This window comes from Leopardus geoffroyi, chromosome A2, assembly GCF_018350155.1.
Source record: "Leopardus geoffroyi isolate Oge1 chromosome A2, O.geoffroyi_Oge1_pat1.0, whole genome shotgun sequence".
Taxonomy (NCBI): domain Eukaryota; kingdom Metazoa; phylum Chordata; class Mammalia; order Carnivora; family Felidae; genus Leopardus; species Leopardus geoffroyi.
In genome coordinates this window covers 86,753,073-86,775,856 of record NC_059331.1, presented here as the reverse complement: position 1 = coordinate 86,775,856, position 22,784 = coordinate 86,753,073, and the positions used below count along the sequence as shown (strand labels likewise).

The window sequence follows — 22,784 nt, the reverse complement described above, 5'->3', positions numbered from 1 at the left end:
AATAGTATAGTACCTCCATAATCATTATCCTCTATTATTTGCTTAACTATTTTATGGTAAATTAGAGATATGACATTTCACTCCAAGATACTTCGTTTGCAACTGCTTTCTCCCCTTTTCATGATGACAAAGGACACATGTATAATCACTGTACACACTGATGCACAGAGGAGATAGTAGAGTGTGGTAGGTAAGAGGTTGGATCCTGGAGTGCCACTTCTTGGATTTGAATCCCAGCTCTGCCAGTTTCTACCTGGGTGGTATTGGCGGTCATATCATCTCTCTGTGTTTCACTCTCTTGGCCTGTAAAATAAAGGGAATAGAATATCTACTTCACCCAGTTACTGTGAAAGTTAGTTAACACATACAAAGCATGTAGAATTTTCCCGTCTTAGAGTAGGCAATCCAGGAATGCTAATGAGTAGGATTTTTAAAAACTAATAATTATTAATATGATTGTAATAAAGTCAAGGTTTATTTGAAATGATTGTAGCTCTAAGTGGAACCTGTTTGTATGTATTTGTTCACTAGTATTTGTGTAAAATATGTAAGACAGTGCACAAGAAAATAAAATTCAGAATAGAATCTTTAAAAAAAAAACATGTATTTATTTTATTTTTTTGGAGAAAGAGAGAGAGAGAGAGAGGGAGCATGTTTCTGCATGCAAGTAGGGGAGGGGCAGAGGGAGAGGGAGGAAAGAATCTTATGCACACTCCATGCTCACCAGAGAGCCCTGTGAGGGGTTTGATCTCACAACGCTGACATCATGACCTGAGCTGAAGTCAAGAGTCAGAGCTTAACTGACTGGGTCACCCAGGTGCCCCTCAAAAAACCTTTAAAAAATGTGAACACAGTGCAGAAATTTGTCTTCATCTCATTGTAGGTTTGTTACAACCAGATTTGAAAGGAAAATTAAATGTCAAAAATATTTTTTACAAGGCTACAAATGCAACAATTTTTTTAAGGAAATTTCACATTCATGTTCTCCTTACATTTGAAATTTATTGAGGTTCTTAGTTTAGGTTTTAGAGACATCTGTCCCAACAAATTCTTAAATTCCCTGAAGGTTAGTGCAGCAGATTCCCCGGAAGGCTTGAGTTGTACCAGCAAGCTGCAATTTTCTTAATTCCCAGAGCAAGTAAAAAGAAGGCAGATCATTACAAACCCTTATTAACCTCATTCCAAGATCTATGTTTCTGACTAAAATCCAAATGAAGTAAGTTCAACCCAAAATCCCCAAGTCGACAAATTGAATTGATTTATTTGCTACATTTCATTGTATTGATCATGTTCAAAATCTGACCTGTCTGCGACATTTGTCTAGTCTCCTGAGTTCTCTTGCATATTTATGTTGCTATTTATTTTCTTAGAATCTTGTCTACATTAAAATTAGTTCCAACAGAATGTCCTATCTAAATGTCATTTTAAAAGTCCAGTCTTGCATGATTTTATTTTATTGTAGACAGATAAATGTGATTCTAGAATGAGCTAGTAGAGGTATGCATTAAACAGCAAGGAAATCTATTCTGATTATTAAAGAAAGAATCAAAGTCTAGGTTTCTTTTCTAACTTTTTTTTACACTATCTTGTAATATGCAGCCTTTATGTGGGGCTCTCTTAATGAATGACATCGAATCCTCAAATAGGTGATGGCATAGAAATAGAATATTAATTACTTCTGTATAGTTATTGGTTTGATCAGAATTGCCATTTTTGTGTGTGAATCTAAAATAAATGGTTTAAATATTTTGGATGCTATATGTTGGATTATAAAAATACTCAAATATATGTACATATTCTGTTTTTAAACTTTTTAATGTTTATTTTATTTTTGAGAGAGAGCGACAGAGCATGAGCAGGGGAGGGGCAGAGAGAGGGGGAGACACAGGATCCAAACTCAGCACAGGCTCTGAGCTCTCAGCACAGAGCCTGATACGGGGCTTGAACTCATGAACCATGAGATCATGACCTGAGCCCAAGTTGGCGCTCAACCCTCTGAGCCACCCAGTGGCTTATTCTATATGCTTATTCTATACTGGGCACTAAATGCTTTATATACAATGTATCATTTAAAGTTCACATTAGTCCATGGTGGCACATACTATTATTGTAATGATTTTCAGTTAAGACAAATACAGTTTAATGAGCTTTAGACCCTTGCCCTGTGTCAAACACATGGTATCTGATCGTGCGCAGAATTGAATGTCACGCCGTTGGTATGATCCATAGCAAGACCCGTGAGTCACTGTGCTGTGTCATCCTGCCTGTACCCTGGGCACCTGGAAGGGATAGAAGTCCTGTGGTGCAGCTGTTAAAAGTCAAGACTTAAGGCTAAAATTTTTTGAGAGTTTTGATTTAAAATTTTAGTTTATTGTGGCTATTCATTATTTTGTCTATATTTAATTATTCAGCTTATATTTTATCCAACCAGCTTCATCATTGACAATTGTTAAACTCTGGTGATTTGCAGTAGGTAAAATAAAGCCTCTATGATTGAAAAGATAGGTAGACTTCGCATCCTAAATCTTTACTGATCTGATCCATGATCCCCAGTGATATTTATCTTGGATACCTTAGAAGTATGCATGCACCACTGAGTGAAATATAGCCACATTAAGATTCATTGGGGAAAAAAACGTGAACCTGGTAAAAACGTAGATTACATTAGGTTCCATTTCTTGTAAGGATTCTGCCTTTTGGCTTTTGAAGCTTTCAAAATTTTTTTTTGCATCTCTTTTGACAGTTTTCTAATGCTTTGTGCTGGTGGGCATATGCTCCTTTTGCAAGGATAGTTTAAACATCGCTTCTCAGTTTTCATGGAGTAGTGGCATGTATAACTCTTTCAGATTCCATATCCAGTCCTTTCTTTTCAGAAGCATTGCATGGTGCATTTGTTTAGAACTCAATGATATTCACTGAGTTTGGAAAATTCACTGGCATGATGTGGGCGTTTTATAGTTACCCAGCATAAAACATAGTGATCTTCATATGTAAGATACCATTTCATCATCTCTTAGAAGAGAAAAATACCCTATCAACCTTTTCCCCAATTTGTTATTTTTATATATAAATATATATTTTTTAAGATAAAACGCTTTATATAAATATATACATACATACATATACAGTAATATTTATTACATGCCTTTCTAATTATGGTGATTTGAAAATTTCATATTACCCATGGCATTTAAAGCTGCCCTAACACTTTTTGTGATCACACTTACCTCGATTGGGATTCTAATGGCTCTCATTCTTCCTTGTGCCAGGTCCTGGGACAGGTGGTTTACATGCATTCATCCTTCATGCAAACTAAAAATGCATCAGTCTTGTTTTGAGGATGTTTTCAGATTTATATTTTAACTTTTTGTGAATGTTATGGTAATTTTCATCAGCAAGTAACCTCAATGCATTTTATTTAAGGAATGTCTAGTTTTGCATTTAAAATGTAATTGCGGTGGGGGGGGGGCACCTGGGTGGATCATTCTGTCCAGCATCCTACTCCTAGTTTCCACTCGAGTCATGATGTCACAGTTCGTGAGTTTGAGCCCCGCATCGGGCTCTGTGCTGGTGGTGCAGAGCCCGCTTGGGATTCTCTCTCTCTCCCTCTTTGCCCTTCCTTCACTCTCTCTCTCTGTCTCTCTCAAAATAAATAAAAACTTTAAAAAATGTGTTTAAAATGTAATTTGAGGGCATCTGTGTGGCTTAGTAAATTAAGCATCAGACTTTGGCTCAGATCATTTCATGGTTCATGAGTTCCGGCCCTGCATCTGGCTCCATGCTGCCAGCACACTGGAGCGTTCTCTCTCCACCCGCCCCCCTCAAATAAAATAAACTTTTAAAATGTCATGTAATAAGCAAGTTATTGCAGTGATCGATAACCCTTTTTGAGTTAATTCAGTTCACTTTTATTTTTTTTTTAATATAAAAAAAATTTTTTTTTAATGTTTATTTATTTTTGAGACAGAGAGAGACAGAGCATGAACGGGGGAGGGTCAGAGAGAGAGAGGGAGACACAGAATCTGAAACAGGCTCCAGGCTCTGAGCTGTCAGCACAGAGCCCGATGCGGGGCTCGAACTCACGGACCGCGAGATCGTGACCTGAGCCGAAGTCGGAAGCTCAACCAACTGAGCCACCCAGGCTCCCTAATTCAGTTCACTCTTATGTGTTTCATTTCTCATTCATACTTGCTTTTGACTCGCTGTCCAAGTTACAAAATGTATATACATAGATAGCCCCACACTGGGCTCTGCACTGATGGTGTGAAGTCAGCTTAGGATTCTCTCCATCTTCCTCTCTCTGTCCCTCCCCGACTTGTGTTTTCTCTTTGTCACAAAATAAATAAACTTAAAAAAAAAAGAAAGAACTAGAATTGTTTCTTTAGTGTTCTCTTGACAGCTAATGTTACCAATTTGCTTTTGATTTTAACTTCATAACATTCTTTATTAATGTATTGAATAAATTACCCCTGAAGAATTAATGCTATCGTCTTTCTGCACGGTAGAGCGAAGGAATTGTGACTTTTTAACTACCTGGAGAAATCTTCTGAATTCCTTTGAAAAAAATCTCTTATTTCTTCATCAAACGTAGTATGAAAAGCTAAAGTCATATGTTTCTGCAAGGACAATATGGCCGTTTATTCAGTTCATAATTTAAAATTTTTATTCTTTTTGTTGTTAGGATTCAGTAAAACAAAGTTACAGTATTAAATTGAAGTCTCTACTGTGTAATTCAGCGTCTGTCCTCCAACTCCCACTTCCTTTCTAATACTAGGCATCCCCTCAGTACTTCCCTGAATCATATCATCTTCAAGGAAAAAATAGCAATGTAAACCAATTAACTTAGGAGACGCAACAGTGTTCTTACAGCCACTGTAACTGGATTCATTATTTAATATTCAGCCTGACCTTACAACCTGACCACAGCAATTAAGTCTGGATGAGGCTCGGCACCTTTTCTCTCTATTCATTATTCATTAATTGGGCATGCTCAGCTGGCAGCTGCTCTGCCGAATCTCCAGTTCTAATTGCTGCAAATGATTGACTAAAAAGGAGGCTTTCCTCTGAAGGGTCAGAACAGGTAACCAGCCTTAACTAATGCAGCACCCCAGAAGGCTTAGATTCCAGGGGTGAGCTAGTGGTCACATAAATTTTTCAGATGTAGTGACCAAGAGAGTCTATTTTAAATATAATATATGCATGGTCATTATTTATGTTGAATGATGATGCCATGCCTAAAGGCGTATATCTAAGATTTTATCAGAGAGTGGGATTACCAGTGAAACTTAAAAAAAAAAAAAATCTGAAATCCGTAACAGGTACATTATCAAAGTTGCAGATCCCTGGTGTAAATAATATCTATGAAATAGTTGTGAAAAAGAAGAGGATGTGTTTAGAGGCAGAAATTTTAAAATACATACTGGAGAACTATACACCAGGCTATAGTCTCTAGTTATTAAAAATTTGTTGGGGCGCCTGGGTGGCTCAGTCGGTTAAGCGTCCGACTTCGGCTCAGGTCATGATCTCACGGTCCGTGAGTTCGAGCCCCACCTCGGGCTCTGTGCTGACCGATCAGAGCCTGGAGCCTGTTTCAGATTCTCTGTCTCCCTCTCTCTCTGACCCTCCCCCGTTCATGCTCTGCCTCTCTCTGTCTCAAAAATAAATAAACGTTAAAAAAAAATTAAAAAAAAATTGTATCATTACACGAAACACCATTCATTTAACTGTTTCTTTTCATTAGTGATATAGAAATACCCATGGGGGTACTTCTGTAGAAAGTCTCTATAGAGAGTCTCAGTAAACCATTCTTAGTATCGACTAACTTTGTCACAGTGTTGTTGAACACAAAACATAACTGAGAGCAGGGGGAATCAAACCTGGCCACACTATGACTGTGAACGAAGTTTCTGGTTGAGAATGTTCAGTTGAATTGTGACAAAGTGATTCATGTAGTTTCTACTGCAGTTTAGGTAAACTGTATACACTTTTAATTTCTGAGCATTTTGCTATCAGTAGAATTTTTAAAGTTTTCAGTTACTAACAAAACATTAAAAACTGATATTTTAGTATATGAGTACATTTGAGATATGTTAAATATTCAAGAGCCTCCTAGACTTACCATTTTGACTTTCCAAATTAACTTTGTTGATATGTACTGCTTGTAAAATTGAATGGCCTACCCATCCAACATTTGCCTGTACTTTGGTCTCTGAGTGATCTAATCTATTATTCAATAACTGAAATTGTATTGAGATGACTAGTATGACAAACATACTTCTCATGTTTCACTTATGTGTTCTAATAAACGCATTCGAATTCCTTTAGAATAGACCTGGTTAGTTTCTTGTACACATTTATATGGGGTGGTCTGGAGAATTTGGGAGGAAAAATACTGGAAAGAGAAATGCTTATTTTTTTCTCTTGTGTGTTCTGTTAAACAAGGAAATCTTAATTCCGGGGGGGAAAATTGGTTTGAAATTTTTCATTAACACATTAAACAATACATGTTAAGTAGCTTTTCTCCAGATTGCTTTCCTCAGTCACTTTTTTTGTGTCTAAAATTTGCTGTATTTTCCATTATACCATATAATGCCATTATATATCAAGATAGGCAAAGACATAGCTTATGATGGGATCATCATAAGTTACAGTAATATCATAACTTTAGGGAAATAAATGAGTTGCATTTAGAAATTAATATTCTTATGAAATTATTTGAGTTTATGGAAACCATAAAGAGGAGAACCACAGAGAGCAGCCATATTATTTTTTTCTTGATGTACTTAGCAACTGTGCATTAAAACTCGTCCAGGTACATGATTATACAAGTTGAAAAGTACATTATTTTTTTTTTTTTGAGAACTACATATTGTTTTAAAATTATCCCGAAAAGCTCTGTGTATGGTGATTTTAACATGCGAGGATCTCCATAAAGTGTATTTAAAATTTATTATTTTTAAGTGTGAGAGGATTCAGAAGAAATATAAGCAACTTTTACTTTAGTAAGATAATCATATAATGCTTAGTAGCACTCTACAAAGGACTTAAAACAAAAATTAATGTTCTGTTTTATTAAAAATGCAGTGCATGTTCATTGTATTAGAAAAAACAAGAGAGGGGCGCCTGGGTGGCGCAGTCAGTTAAGCGTCCGACTTCAGCCAGGTCACGATCTTGCCGTCCGTGAGTTCGAGCCCCGCGTCGGGCTCTGGGCTGATGGCTCAGAGCCTGGAGCCTGTTTCCGATTCTGTGTCTCCCTCTCTCTCTGCCCCTGCCCCGTTCATGCTCTGTCTCTCTCTGTTCCAAAAATAAATAAACGTTGAAAAAAAAAATTAAAAAAAAAAAAAAAGAAAAAACAAGAGAACAGAAACATGGATATAGTCATATTGCATAACTACAAAACCACTGAAGTGCTTTTAACATTTACTATATACTCATCCATTCATTTCTCCCTCTACCTCTCTTTCTCTCAAAATAATAGACCTTTTCTCCCTTCTTTTTTCTTAACATTTACTTTTTAAGCATAAAATCATCTTTAAACGAACACTGTTTATATGTGTATTCCCAATGTAATTACTCTTTTATTTTAACAATATAAAATTGTTTCTGTGACAGTTATTATGACATTTTGCTATTGTTGATCGCTGAACTTATTTGTAGTTTAGATACTAAATGACATTTCTATGAACATTAATATCAATAAATCCTCTCCTCCAGTCTGCCAGCAGATATGTCTCAAGTGACTGAATGAAATACTTGCACACATATATTCCCAGCCCTAATTCACACAGGTAGTTCATTATCCATCTATTATCTATCATCTGGTCCTTCTACTCTTCATATATTTCTAGTAAAACTCGCTAGAAATAGATGTGAATGAAATTTCTGGGAAAGATAGGCTAATGAAAAATCATGTGTTATTTTCAAAAACTATAGAAATGGGACTATAATTTTTTCAGGTCTGAAAATAACTGTAGTTTCTTAGCTTGAGGGATCTGAATTTAAGATAGAGAATATTAGAATCAGCTGAGAGATTCTTTCAACGGACATCCTCCTCAATGTAATCAACGTCTTTATTGGTGGGGCCTGAGTTTCCCCAAGGTGATTCTGATGTGCCCAATGAAATTAGCACTACACCTGTAGCCCAACATTACTTATTTAGAAGTCAGAAAACTGAAGGCCAAGGCATGGTGAGTGGCTCAAGTTCGAGAGGTTATTAATGCAAGCAGAATAGAACCGAATCTCTAGGCCACCATGGTTCCCAATAGGCTTTTCGATGGCATTTTGTAAGTATGTTCTTTGCAAGTGGTATTATATGGAAAAAAATCTCAGGGTTGCATACATTTGGGAACGCTGGGTTAAGCTCTGGAGTGAGGCCTCTCTCAAGAGTCTTTGATGTGCCAGTGAGGTTAGTACTCTCTTAATGGAACAACATTTCCCTAACTTAAGTCCGCATGGCACTGACCCCTAGAGTATCTTGAGGGATTAGTGTCTTTCGAAATGTCTTCTGACAAGTATTACTCCCCATACTACCATTTCCATTCCTCTCATGAAACTGTGTTCTACATGGAGGGTAAAAAAATAGGTGTTTGTTAATATGCTTGTTACTAATCAACCCTAAGTTTTTCATGAGTAGGTTCCAAATAAAAATGTCTAATTGCAACTGTTGATATTTTAAGCAGTGGAGCACCAATTTTAGCAAGTAACAGAATCACCTGGAGGGTTTGTTACCCTGAAGATTGCTCAGCCCCTTCCCAGCTCATTACGTCTGGGGTGGGGCCCGAGAGCACACATTTTGAAAAATTTCAGCGGCTATTGCCGCTACTTCTCCAAGGACCATACTCTGAGAAACCATTGCTTTAAAATAAATGTTGAGATTTCTCAGAATATTTTCAGGGGAGAAAAATAGCCATGTCATTTGTTCGCTGGTGTCCTCTTTACCTTCATCTTCTTACTGAAAATCATTTGTTTTAATGTGCCCCTTTTCACAAGTCAGTAGCTTTCAGGAGCCGACAATGGAGTGTGAATTTTCAAATGTGTTAAAATCCATGGTTGAATCCAAGGCCAAATCCCAGTTATCCTTTTCATTCTTTATAACCATTGCAATGAAGGCTGGTATGTTAGGTTCAGAATTCGCTTTGCTCTATGGTTTCTATTTTCCTTCTGTTTCTTCTCTCTCCTTTCGTCATTCTACACATACCTACCCTTCTTGTAGAAAAGGGTATGATTAGTGATTCCTGTATGAAAGTATTTTGCCAATTTTTAGACTTGAAGCACTTCTCTTATTTTTTATATTCCGTTTGCTTATGGGGTAGTTATTAATCATGGCTTTTGCGGAAATAAAAAACAGTGATGAGTTCTCAAATATTTTTGTCAGTGACAGATTTTTGTCAATGACAGATTTCTGTAAAATTCATCAGAATACTCCATCACAGTATTCACATGTGCACTTACACGTACATGCATAGTCATAAATAAAACACAAGTTTCACAACATAGTTCTTCATCGTAATATATGGAGGGTACTTGTATATATATTTTAAACGCTTCCCTTAGAAAAATGGTTTGTTGTAAAGTTGGTCCTAACCAACTTGAACGTTCATTTAAAAAATATTTTGGTTTATAGTACTTGTGAAATTGATTTCATTACCTAATGATAGATTGGACTGGGAACTTTGGGCCCCAATTTTTTTAAAGACCGTATTGTTCATATGTATGTCTAAATATTTCCAGTGTTTAGAAAAAAAATTACACGTGTGTTTGTTAAAGTATCTCATACTAATGTGTTATTTGGTCATGTACATGTTCAGACCTGGATGGAAAGTTTGATACAGTTAGTTCTTTCTAAACCTGCTGATTTGATGTTGTTGGTACTTTCTCCCAGGCTTATTAGGGAATTTTCTGGTCATCCAATTAAGTCCTTTGTTGATTCTTTGCATCACTGCAGTGTGCGGCCAAAAAGAATCAAATGTGATTTGTTTTCATTTTGAGGAGATTAACTTTGGAATATGGAATACAGACTCTACTACTGAGTTGAAAATAGAAGTCCGAACTTAATTTAAAAACGGGGAAGTGTCTAAAACAACTATATTTGACCTGGAAAAAAAAAAAACTAATGCAATTAACAAAAACAGCAACAAAAAATGTTAGAGAGATACATTTTGGATAAATGAGTGAAATTCTAAGTTTCCTGCCAGGGGAGGGCAATAAGGTAGTTCAGTATCAAAAGCCTAGTTTGAGTAGAGAGAAAATTAATCTTCAAACTTAAATTTCTGTGGGTTTTTCTTGCATCATTATCGATTGGACTTTACCTCCTACCTCAGGAGGCAAAATGGTTGTAGTTCAGATTTAATTGTGCTTAGTTATAACAGATCTTTTCTAGTATACTTTATTTTTAAAACAAAAATTGATTGAACTGGAAAACCTGCAAAAATAAAGGGAACGTGATATAAAAGAGTCCTTCATTGCTACCTTTTTTGCAGGTGTTTACCATAAGTTGTCAAACCAAGAATTATCCTCATCTGCATGATATAAATTTAGTAGCATAGACCGTGAACTATATATCAATGGGTAATTTTAATTCAGTTATATTTAAAGGAATTTATCCTGTTTTGTAAATGCACATTTTAATACATACTGCATGTGAAAAAGCCCTCGTCCCCTCAGGATGATCCTGAGTGACTCCAACATTGAGGAAATGAGAGAAGTTATATTTTAATGTGAATAATATAAAGATAGTGCTAATGTTAATACCTGAATATAATTTGTGTGTCTCATGTCAGCATGGTACTATGTTTTACTTACTTTTGCAACGTTTTTTTTTTTTTTTTTTTTTCCAGCTGGATTCTTTTTATTGTGATGTATTTGACATATAACATATCAGTTTCAGGTGTACAACACAATTATTTGTATTTGTATTGCAAAATGAGTACAACATTAAGTCTGTGAGTTAGATGTCATCATGGTACTCTATTTTGAAATATTCCTGTAGATATCTTTTTTTGGAAGATGATACTTTTGGCAAATGAAGACCTGAATGTGAGAGTATTTGTTATCTTAAGTTTAATATTCTTTTTATTGTCTATCTTTTCTGGTATAGCCTGAAAAAAATGAGAGTGAGCCAGGCAGCCAAAGGATAAAACCTGTTTTTATTGACGATGCTAATTTTGGACGACAGATATCCTATCAACATGCAGCGGTCCATATCCCCACTGACATCTATGAGGGCTGTAAGTAAAAGAATTTGAACAACTCTTGGAATACCATGCTCTTGTCTGTCCTTTGTATCTCCTGTTTGGGGGAGAAAAGGAACAAATTTTGTTGATGTCTTTGAAGAGTCCATGGTAAACTCTCTGTGAAAGAAGAAATGGGGTGTCCATTAGCAGTTTACGTTCAGAGAGCTGCACTATGTGAATATTTGTAGGAGAGTATGCATCCAGTGGGCATGTCCTTCTGCTTTGGTTGAATAGGTCGTTGTGCCTTCCCAGGGGCCATGAAAGCTGAAAACTAATAAATCTATTTTCTTAAAAATACAAACTATATAGCACAAGTGTGCACAAATACAAATAGACCTAGACAAATTGTAAAGGGAGATAGTGGTACATTTTAGACCTGTGTGTGTGTGTGTGTGTGTGTGTGTGTCTGTGTGTCTGTGTGTGTGTGTGTGTCTGTGTCTCCCTTACCCTAGGATATAGGTAAAAAATATCTCCCTCTCAGTACATGGTGGGCTCAAGATGAAAAGAAATGCTAGGGAAAGACTAATGAAATAGAGAACCGGGAAATGGAAGACTTGCTTGAGAAGGCTTCCCTGAGAGAAAGGAAGGGCAGTAAGTTGCTTAGGAAAACACAGGGTAGGACACTTGTACTATGTATTAACAAGGGCAGAGCCTGAGTGAGAATGCTGACTACAAATCCTGCCAAGTACAATCTGTATCTCTGAGGACCACCCATGACCCAGAAAGCGGGGCCTTTGTTCACTCCTAGTTTTGTTCCTTCATGTTCACCATTCTCTAACCAGTTTGTATTCTGCCTTCCCACATAAGTAAGTAGTAAGAAGAAAGGACCACTTGAGATTTTTAAAGCTATGTTTCTTCTGTTGCCCTTTATTACAGAGGCTATAGACTGAATTGGGTATCCAGAACTCTCTGGGTTCTGGCCAGATGGCCTAGTTCAAAGCTAAATTTTTGCAGTTTTTTTTTTTTTTTCTTTGTAAATCCTTTAAATTTCAGGGCATTTTCTCACCTGTAAAATAGGGTAAAATGACTAAACTGATTTGAGGTAAAGTAAGTTCACACACTTGTTTTCATAATAGTGCCAACCTAGTAATAGAGTAAGTGGTATGTAAATGTTTCTTGTTACTGTTTATTACAAGTCAAGTGTATTTAAACAGAGTGAACTAAGTACAGGGATTAATAATATAAGTTATAACTTATACTTTGGATTTCCTGTGAGATTATTGTTTAAAAGGGCATTTTAAATGCATGTAAGGTTCTTTTTGTAACATAAAGTCCAACTTGATCAGATTATTCACTCTGTTTGTTTTTAATTTTTAAAGTACATATTGTTCCTATCAGTTCTTTGAAGATATTAAATGTATGACTTGTCTCTATTGATCATGGAAACAGAATTGTTTGTCTAGGCAGTTTCTGGGGTTACATGAGAATTAAACATAATTAGACTCCCTTACAATCCAGCACTACTATTAATTCCAAGTCCTTTTAGGAATTACCTGGGATTTAGGTTCACATTTTTTTTTTTTAACTTCAACCATTATGCACTTTGTAAAAATAGTTTTCTAACTGTGTGCTTTTTAAAAGAAATATCTTGATCTTTGCAACTGTATTTTTTTTATTTTTTATTTTTTTTATGTTTTACTGCATTTTTGAGAGGTGGGGAGGAGCAGAGAGAGAGAGACACAGAATGCAAGGTAAGCTCCAGGCTCTGAGCTGTCAGCACAGAGCCCGATGTGGGGCTTGAACTCACAAACCCTGAGATCTTGACCCGAGTCAAAGTCGGACACTTAACCGACTGAGCTACCCAGGCGCCCCATGACTGTATTTTGTAACTATTACAACTATTTAGACAGTACTTAGCTATATGATTGTGTTTCCCATTTTTAAAAAATTACTTCATCTACCTTATTTCATATTTTTCATCACCTACTGTTTGTTGGGTATGCCAACAAAATAATCTTACTTTAAGATTATATCTTTCTATTGAATTCATATTAGAAGAACACACTGGCTGGATATAGAACTTTTGAGTCACAATATTTTTCTGTCAGTTGTCTGTGGATACCATGGCACTGGTTTTTTGACCTGCATTACTGTGTTGAAGAAACTTGAGGCCGACTTGAGTGTTTTCAGTTTGGGAGAAAGCTTTCATGATTGTGTTTCTATTTTGTTGTCTCCTATTTGGGGATTGCCTTCCTTATTCCTGAAAATCATTATCCATACCAAGAAGATACTCAAAGTCAGTGATTTTGTTTTTAATAATCTTTGTAACACTTTAAAATATATATTACATGAAAAACTTGCATGTGAAAGAAATTTAAAGCAAAAACTACTATGACTGAAACAAATATGACATGAATAGAACCCTGCCTACTTAATCCCTTTTGGTCTTGAAGGGAAAGTCTTCTTTTAGTCCAGTTTCAGTAGTCAAGAGGGATTCTCTGAGCAAGTTCATAGATTGCTGCCAATCCCAAAGGAAAGAAAAATAACAAGGTTAACAGCATTGTGGTTTTAATCTCATGTGGATCTAGCAGTTTGGGAAAGTGGGATGCGTGCTTTGGGGAACTTTGCCTCACTGCTGATTCTATCCACTTCCCCCCACGTTTGGTATGGTAGCCAGAGCCACTGGTCTGTTGCACAGCTCTTTGCAGTACATGGGCACCCTGGGCTAGTATAACCTGGGAAGAGGAGGGCTTGAGCACACTTACTGATGTGCATGGCACAGGAGATGCCTCTATATGGCCTGGAACTTACTTCCTGCTGTGGATGACGCATGAGATACCATTTCAGATCCAGCATGGCATAGACTCACTGTACCCCACTGAGTACTCAGTGGCTTTCTCATCCCATTTGCCATCCCTTCATATATATAAAATGAGGCTCTTCATACTTTCTCCCACTTATATTCCTATGAAGCAGTCCATTTTTTTCCACTCTGTAGAAAACTTCCTTGCAGTTCAGATGGTCTAATAGGGATTATCGAGAAATCCTCAAATTGTTCATTAAATACTCAAGGAAGGATATTGGTACTTTATACATTTTTAAAACAGTTTTTTTTCCCCTCTAAAAATCGTATGCCATGGTGGCAAATTTTAATAAAGCATACTTATTTAACATACAAAATGGAAGTCGCCAGCACTCGCAACTCTTGGAGCCAATCATAATTAACAGTTTGGGGCCATAGTCCTATAGAATACTTTGAAATGAAAAAACAAATCGTCCAAATGAGATTTTCCACATTCCTTTTCAACTTGCTTTTTCTTCAACTTAGAGACTTGTTAAACTATTAGAAGGCTGAAGATAAGAGAAAGCTTTCTCTTCAGGAGATTACCCAGAAAAATAAAGACAAAGTGACTTTGCTTAGTTTTTCAATGAGGTGATCTTTAAGAAATACGTGAAAAATATTTTTATCATTTTTCCATAGATAATTAGCACCTAATTCACCTGTCTAGTAAATTACCTTATGCATGCATTTTGTGAACAGGGGTCCAAGGACTCCAGGTTGCATTGGCCTGGTTAAATACTAACAACCTATTTTTTGTTTGTTTGTTTTTTTGAGTTTAGTAGTTGGTTGACTCCATGCTTCCCTTTTAAAATGTATTCTCTAATTTATTTACTATAACTTTGTTAATTTTGAAGAAGGGGACCCTGAAGCACTCTTGAATGAAAGGTCATATTATTAAGAATGGGATCAGACTTCAAATAAAGTCTAATTCCAATCTTTATATTTTTAACTACTATGATAAATGAAATTCCTGATATTTTACTTTTGAGTTAATTTTAACTTTGTTACTTTGGGAGTAAGAATTGGGAGACGGAATTGTCCATTGGAGTTAAGATAATACGCTTTGCATGAGAATCTTTATTTTCTTACTCTTCTATTTGAAATTTTGTTTTGTTTTGTTTTAGTTGAAGTCACGTAGTTTAAGTCTTCATCTCTTATATGCTGGAACAGACATGAAAAATGACACAAAGGTTAACCATAATTTTTTTAAGAATATCGTGACATGGTACACCGTTTTTTTGTTTTGTTTTTAGTATTCTACAAAAGAGGTTTTAATTTTATTCATGTTTTCCTTTCCCATTTAGAATGAACTATTTGTACACATCTGTAGAAGATTATTTTAATTAGTCTCAGGGAATAAAACATACTTTGATTTTGAAAAGAAGATAAAATATTTAAATAGGTGTTTTCAGAAATCCTAAGACCTATTTTGGAATATGTCAAAATTAAAAAAAAAAAAAAAAAAAAAAAAAAAAGAAGCTCTGTCTTGCATTATTTGGTTAGTCTCATTTATCTTAATATTGGCTTCTCCTCCTTTGCTGAAATCTCATCAGGAAGATGCTGACCTTGCCTGGCCTGTAGTCTTTTAAAATTCATATCCCATGTTATGAACTGTGTGAGTAAATGACACAGGAGTAAAATCAGAAATGTCAACAAGATCTTGAAAATTTAATAATTACTGGGACTCTTCATGCAGTTCATCAGAACCTATCAGATTCACAGGATTGTTCTAGGTTTCTGAATTTAATAAATGTGAAAGCTTACTTTAATTGAAGGCTTAGCTGAAGGAAACAGCCTCTTCTTTCACTAAGACAGTTGTGTGACTATATTCTCATAAGGAATCTTCTGTTCTAATTTCTCAAAGGCAATTACTTTTTAAAGTCCCAGGAATTGAAATGTGATTATCTTTGCTCATTGATATATTTAAAGTTTTAGAGTGGTACATTTAATTAGAACCATATCTGAAAGTGTTCACTTTTGAGAATTTCACTGGTTGGTACTTAGATTTTAGAGGGCATTGAAACCATACTTGATTTTCAGATCTAATTTATCTGTTGGGCTGGTAAAAACACAAACATAGAAACTAGGAAAAGAAGGACTGACTATTTAGACAATGTGGTTTTAATCACAAAAATTTATTAATTTTTTAAAACATTTTAGATGCAAGTATAGGGAATGTCTTCGTAGGATGCTGGATAGTCATTTATCAATAGAAATTCATATTTATTTATAAAATTATTACGGTTCTAAAAGACTATCCAATAACAGGGAACATAGTAACCGCCAAGATGCATAACATTTTCAGGCACTACATACTTTTGTCCTAATCTTACGTTGTCATGTAAGCAAAGAAATTACTTCCGTTTTAGGAATTGAAAAATAAAGTTTTATCACTAAGGAGTATCCATTTTGATAAAAGAAGACACAATTTTAAGGAATTGTGTTGCCTTTTAAAGTCTCCTATGCTTTACTAATTATACTTCCTTTAAATTGAACTGCTTATAATGACTAATACTGGCATTGTAACGTATCTTTTTTTAAATATTGACAGAGTGAGTGAGTGTGTGTGTGTGTGTGTGTGTGTTGGGGAAGGGCAGAGAGAGAGAGAATCTCAAGCAGGCTCCCCACTATCAGTGCAGAGCCGGATGCAGGGCTCGAACTCATGAACTGTTAGATCATGACCTGTGCCGAAATCAAGAGTTGGACACTTAACTGACTGAGTGACACACGCTCCCCTGCAATTTATCTTGATGTTGATTTCTTTTATCTTTCAAATATAGCTGCAGTATCTCAAATGATGCCAATATAAACATTGGAGGAAAAAGGTATCCTCCCTTTGCTGATAATTGTAGAACTAGCTTTTCACAATCTCTTATAAATCTTGACAACTAATCTCTGCCAAATATGGAGATTATGTAATTATAGAATGCTGATTAATAGTTTACATTGAATAGTTTACATTGTTTTAAACTCTTTTATAGATTTAGAAAGTTGATATTTTAATAGATTGGCATCCTCGGAATAAATAAGGCTGTCTGACTTCACAGCTCTGAGGGTTGTAAAGATGATGCATCCCACAACCCAAAAATATTCATAGAAAAATGAATATAATACTGTAATATAATATAAAATAAGAAAGAAAATACAAAACAAAAAGAAAAATAAATTAACCTGAACTTACTTTGAAAACCTTCATGGCTGGTGTGAGGGAAACAAAAGAGAGGAGGCTTGTTGGAAAGTTGTAGGATGACTTACACTATAATGGAATCACTGCTATGTTTTGGCTCAATGGAATCTTTTTCTGCATGGGGGCCAGTGTATATGCTCACATGGATGGTGATTACAGTAGGGTATTAAAGAACTCTTGTCATATACTGTATTCAATGTAACTGGCAATAAGGCAGCAGCGGAAAAGGTCTCTTAGCTGTAGGCAGCCTGACCTAGAATGAAGCGAAACATTCATAAGCTTATTCTGGTATGGAAAAGCCAAGTGCTGTCTATAGGTGCTTTGAAGTGACAAAAAATACATTAGGGTCAGTGTGTGCACCTTTCAATGTTGTAAAACATCACTGATTTCTGCCACACCCCCACAGCCTGAACATGAGAGATGATCACCCACAATCCTGCAGCAAGAGAGAGAGAGAGAGAGAGAGAAAGAGGGAGAGAGACAGAGAATCAGTTGTGATCATATGACATTTGGCAAGACATTGCCGTGTTGCATTGATACATTGCAAGACATCACTCTTAAAATTTATTATACACGTTTGTTCATCTTGCAGAATACTCACAGAACAAGTTACTCTCAATCCAAGTTTTTACTTTATAATAAAGTTTACTTATTTGTTTTGAAAGAGAGGGAGAGAGTGAGCTGGGGAGGGGCACAGAGAGAGGGGGAGAGAGAGAGAATTATAAGCAGGCTCCACACTATCAGTGCAGAGCCCGATGTGGGGCTTGAACTCACTAACTGCAAGATCATGACCTCAGCCAAAATTGAGTCAGACACTTAAATGAATGAGCCATCCAGGCACCCCTATAACAAAGTATTATAAAGTGTAAGAAAATGGATGGTGGTGATCCACATGGAGTCAGTGGTAGGCTAATTATAGAATAAATTGGAAACCTATTCAAGTTTCTGGCCAAAGATAATACTTCAGGCTGTATCATTTCTATAAAACTTTTGAGGAATAAATGCTTGGAAGTTTAAAAAAGGTTACTAGAAGACATTAATATGTGAAAAGACTATTAATCCATGTGACTGCTTATACAAAATAAAAATTGCACAAAAAAGAAGTAAAAAAAAAGATAATAGTACAGTCTCATGAATAATGTTACATTCAAAAGAAAACATTTACCAAGTAGTGATGAAGAATAATGCATGATGACAAAATACATGGCTTAGATGTCTGATAGTGTTATATAATATATCAATTGATGCATATTAAGCATTCCATAAAGTCTTAGGCCTTTATTTATTTATTTACTTATTTATTTATTTATTTACAATTTTGAAAGAGTGCGAATGGGGGAGAGATAATGAGGGGACAGAAGATCCGAAGCGCTGTGCTGACAGCAGTGAGCCCAACTTGGGGCTCACACTCACAAATGGTGAGATCACAACCTGAGCCAAAGTTGGATGCTCGACCACCTGAGCCACCCAGGTGTCCCTTTGGCCTATTTTTATTAAAATGTAATCAAAATACCACTGCCAGCACCAAAAATTCTCCACATACTAGGCATGGAAGTTACTTTTATAATTTTCCGAAACCTATCAACTAGAAGGTCATAGCAGACGTCAGTATATTATTAGTCTCTTTTAAGTTAAGAATAAAGTAGGGATGGATGCCTGTCATCTTGGCTGCTATACAACATGACATTGGAGAGTGCACTCACCTCCATAAGACAACAATTGGAGATAAGCTATAAATACTGGAAGTATACAGTCAAAATTGTGTAAAAATTTTAAGGGAAGGAACTTAAAAGCTTTTGAGGAAATGAAGTCTTATTTTAGTAAGAAGGCTATTTATAGTATAGATAATAGTAAGTCATATCTTGATTATTAGCAATAATAAGAAAATATTATGAGAACTCTATCATACTCCATATAAGACCATTAAAAATTTTAGATTATATCTGAAATCTAGACAATGAACGTGAGAATATTTTTCAGCATATTCTTTCCAAAAAGAATGTACTTTCTATTAACATCCCATTATTTTTTCCAAGCTCATAATTTTTTTAGTGATTATTGTAATTGACTCAGATTTTATACGATTGGTAATTTTGATGATTATTCTCATTTAATCTAATTATTTTATATTAGTAGAAAAAATAGTTTGGGGGTGCCTGGGTGGCTCAGTTAAGCATCCGATTTTGGCTCAGGTCATTATCTTAGGGTTCATGAGTTTGAGCCCTGAATCCGGCTCTGTGCTGACAGCTCAGATCCTGGAGCCTGCTACAGATTCTGTGTCTCCTGTCTGCCCCTCACCTATTTATGCGCGCTCGTTCTCGCTCTCTTTCTCAAAAAATAAATAAATAAATAAATAAATAAATAAATAAATAAATAAATAAATAAATAAACAAACATTAAAATCATTAAAAAATGGTCTGAACCTTCAAATACCAGAATTCTAAACACTATGTGTAATCATGGGTAAGTGTAAAGTAAGCATTCATTTCACTGAGCTTCAGTTGTGCTTCATGGACAAGACTACAGAGACTAAAAGAAGTGGATGCCTACCATTGAATTACTTACTCAAATTCTTCATCTCAAAACAAAATAATATACTTCACTTGGTTATGGTGGGAATTATATGTGGTAAATAATGTTAGGAGTCTGTCAAATAGGAAATGCTTCCATATTCCTATGTTTAATATCCCAAAAGAGCAAAGTAATACAAAGCTGAATACAAAGCTATCATTTTTTTAGGGATTCAAATTATTAACATATGTTATTACTCTAAACTATATCAGATTTAAGTTTTTATGATTAAAAATAATTTTAAGTTAATATTTTAACTGTTAGAATCAATAATCACATATTAGAGATCAAAACAAGCTTTCAATTAATTAGTCTAAATTTTGTAGGATGGTAACTCATTCTTGTTAAAATTTCTGGTTAGTCTACCATGACCTGACTTGAGAGCATCCATATTGACTGCCCCACCAAGATGAGATTTCTCAATGCACCCTAGTGCTCTGGTGATTAAGGACTGTAGAGAAATTACCATCACTTCTAATCTGTTGTTTTTTTTTTTTTCAGAGTTACTGTTTGAGGTGGTATTTATCACAAATTTAAATTTGTGTAAAGATAAAATAATACAGAATGTTTTTAGCAGTAATATGTGGTTTATTTTATGTTTTGTTTTAGCTAATTCATAAATATATATAATAATGTGTATATTAATGTAAAGTGTATTTTTTCCTGCAATTCTGGAGGTTGCATCATTCCATACTCCAGAGTTGTGTGTTGAAAGACTACAAAAGTAAATGTTTTTAAAGAGCGGTCAGTAAAATGTTACTATGGTCATAATATTAATAAGTAGCTTTTGTTCCTTCTTCTAAAATGTTCTTTTTCAGTCATGGAATCGGAAATCTGATAAGGATACCCCTAAAAAATATATTTCATTTTGTAACAAAGAAAACATCCATTGTAAAAAAGAAAAAAAAAAAAAGATTAGCTTAGATAATTAGCCTTCGTCCTCATTAGGAGTAGAGCTTTGAAATCGTAAGTACTCCTAAAAAAAGACTTTTTGAGGACATGCCTGAAGTACAAAATGTAGATTTCAGGATAGGGTAATTTGATCATATTTAATAAGTATGTCATAAGGAGACTCAGTTCCTTTCAGGTAGAGTTTGTACTCTGTTGCCTTTTTCTCATGGTGTTTCTGAAATACATGTCTTTCATAGATAGTGATATAGTATTCAGTTTTCTGTTGGCAAAATGTAAATCACAGGTAAACCCAAAGGCCAAGCCTATAGTATTCTGATCGTACAAATACTAATCCTGTCACTCATTTAAGACTGTGGAGTAACAAAACAATTAGTAATAACAGTTAGAGATTTTTTACATTGCTATGGACTAAATTGTGTTACCCCAAAATTCATACATTGATATCCTAACCCCCAACATGACTGTATATCAGATAGGGGCTGGTAGGAGGTAATGAAGGTAAGATGAGCCTTTTCCAGAGGGTGGGGCTCTAATCTTAGAGGATTGGTAGCCTTAGAAGAAGAGGTTCTTACATGCACACACAGGGAAAAGGTCATGTGAGGACATAAGAGAAGGTAGCTGTTTACAAGCTTGGAAACAATCCTGTCACAAGAATTCAAAAAGTCTATCACCTTGATCTTGGATTTCCCAGCCTCCAAAACTGTGAGACAATAAATTTCTCATTTAAGCCACCCAGCGGATGGTATTTTGTTATGGCCATCAGGGCTGACTTGAACACAAATTTATTTGCCAAGAAAAAAACTGTGATTGTCTGAAACTCAGCATTTAAACGAATAAATAAAACAAGCTACTCAGGGCTTAAAAGAATAAAAGACATGCCATGAAAAAGTTAAGTTGGATATTTCACACTTTGTACTGAAATATAATGATTTAGAAATATTTGGCTGCTATATTTGGATTTACAGGGCCCCCCCCTTTTTTCATTTTAATTCAGAATCGTGATTTCTGTACTTCCCCTTGAAACACTTATGCTCTGGAAACCAATTAATGTTCACCGAACTCCATAGAAAAATAGGCTTGATTGGAAAGACAATGAATTTGCAATTCTAAGCATCTCTAGCAACAATTAGATTGATCATGGCGAATTCCCTAAGTTATTTAGTGGATATGCAGGCTTTGTAGATATAAAGGTTGAAATTTATGGTTACTGAAGTGTGGTTTTGCTTGCTTTTTGTTTTGTCACATTTAAAAGAGAATATTGTAACAACCTGATTGTCTAGTCATTTGATCATGGTCCCCAGTGTCCAAGATGGTGCTGACAAATTGCTTTGTTTTTGTTTTTGTTTTTATCAGTCTGAAGATAATATTCTGCGCACACTACAAATGGATTAAATTTTGAACACTCAGTTCTTGGTTCAATTTGCAAAGCATCTCAGCCTCTTTATTGAACTTGAGGGATATTTTAACCCATAATGATATTTGGAATTTTAAAGTTCCTAGATCTCATTAAAAATAAAGTTGTAAATCAGCTCTTGAGATAGCTTCTATTGCAAGGTTCACTCACTTCTTTAATATAAACCTATATAATGGTGGTTGTGTCCATATCACCTACCGTGTTATTGACAACTACTTATTATTTCCAGGAGAATTTTTCTGGCATGTTCTAAACAAAACTTAAGTAGTTTTACCCACTGGTTTCCATTTTATATGACTATATAATATCAGTGTCTCACGAGTGTATATTTCATTTAATTTACTTAATCTTTTTATTCAGAAAATTTTGTATGAATGACAAGTGGGCATAATACTTCAGATAAGATGTATAACTCACTTTGTTCTGTATGAATAATTTCGTTGTACAAGTGTAACATGTAGTTTGTTGTGAAAATCTAACTTTATTTTGTTAGCCTTCTACCCTTTTTCAGTGAATGACTGTGGATAAAGGTGACTTTCCTGGTGACTTTATAATAATAAAGTGGCCTTGGTCACTTTAAGTCATAAACAGGTTTAAAACTTTCAATTCAGAAATGTAAATGTGTTTTCTCTCCTAATAGTTGAAATTCCAAATTTGACTTAGCATTTACTAACTCTTCTTCCTTAC

General features: G+C 35.2%; 1 protein-coding gene across 10 annotated transcripts in view; it reads left to right on the top strand.

The window, feature by feature from the left end:
- The window catches only part of CACNA2D1 (calcium voltage-gated channel auxiliary subunit alpha2delta 1), a 495,933-nt gene that overhangs the window by 313,301 nt on the left and 159,848 nt on the right, over window positions 1–22,784 (top strand). For all 10 annotated transcript variants that reach the window (XM_045494628.1, XM_045494634.1, XM_045494626.1 and 7 more), the window contains one exon: window positions 11,096–11,225. In XM_045494628.1, coding sequence (XP_045350584.1) covers window positions 11,096–11,225 — 130 coding nt within the window. The remainder of the gene's footprint in view (window positions 1–11,095; window positions 11,226–22,784) is intronic.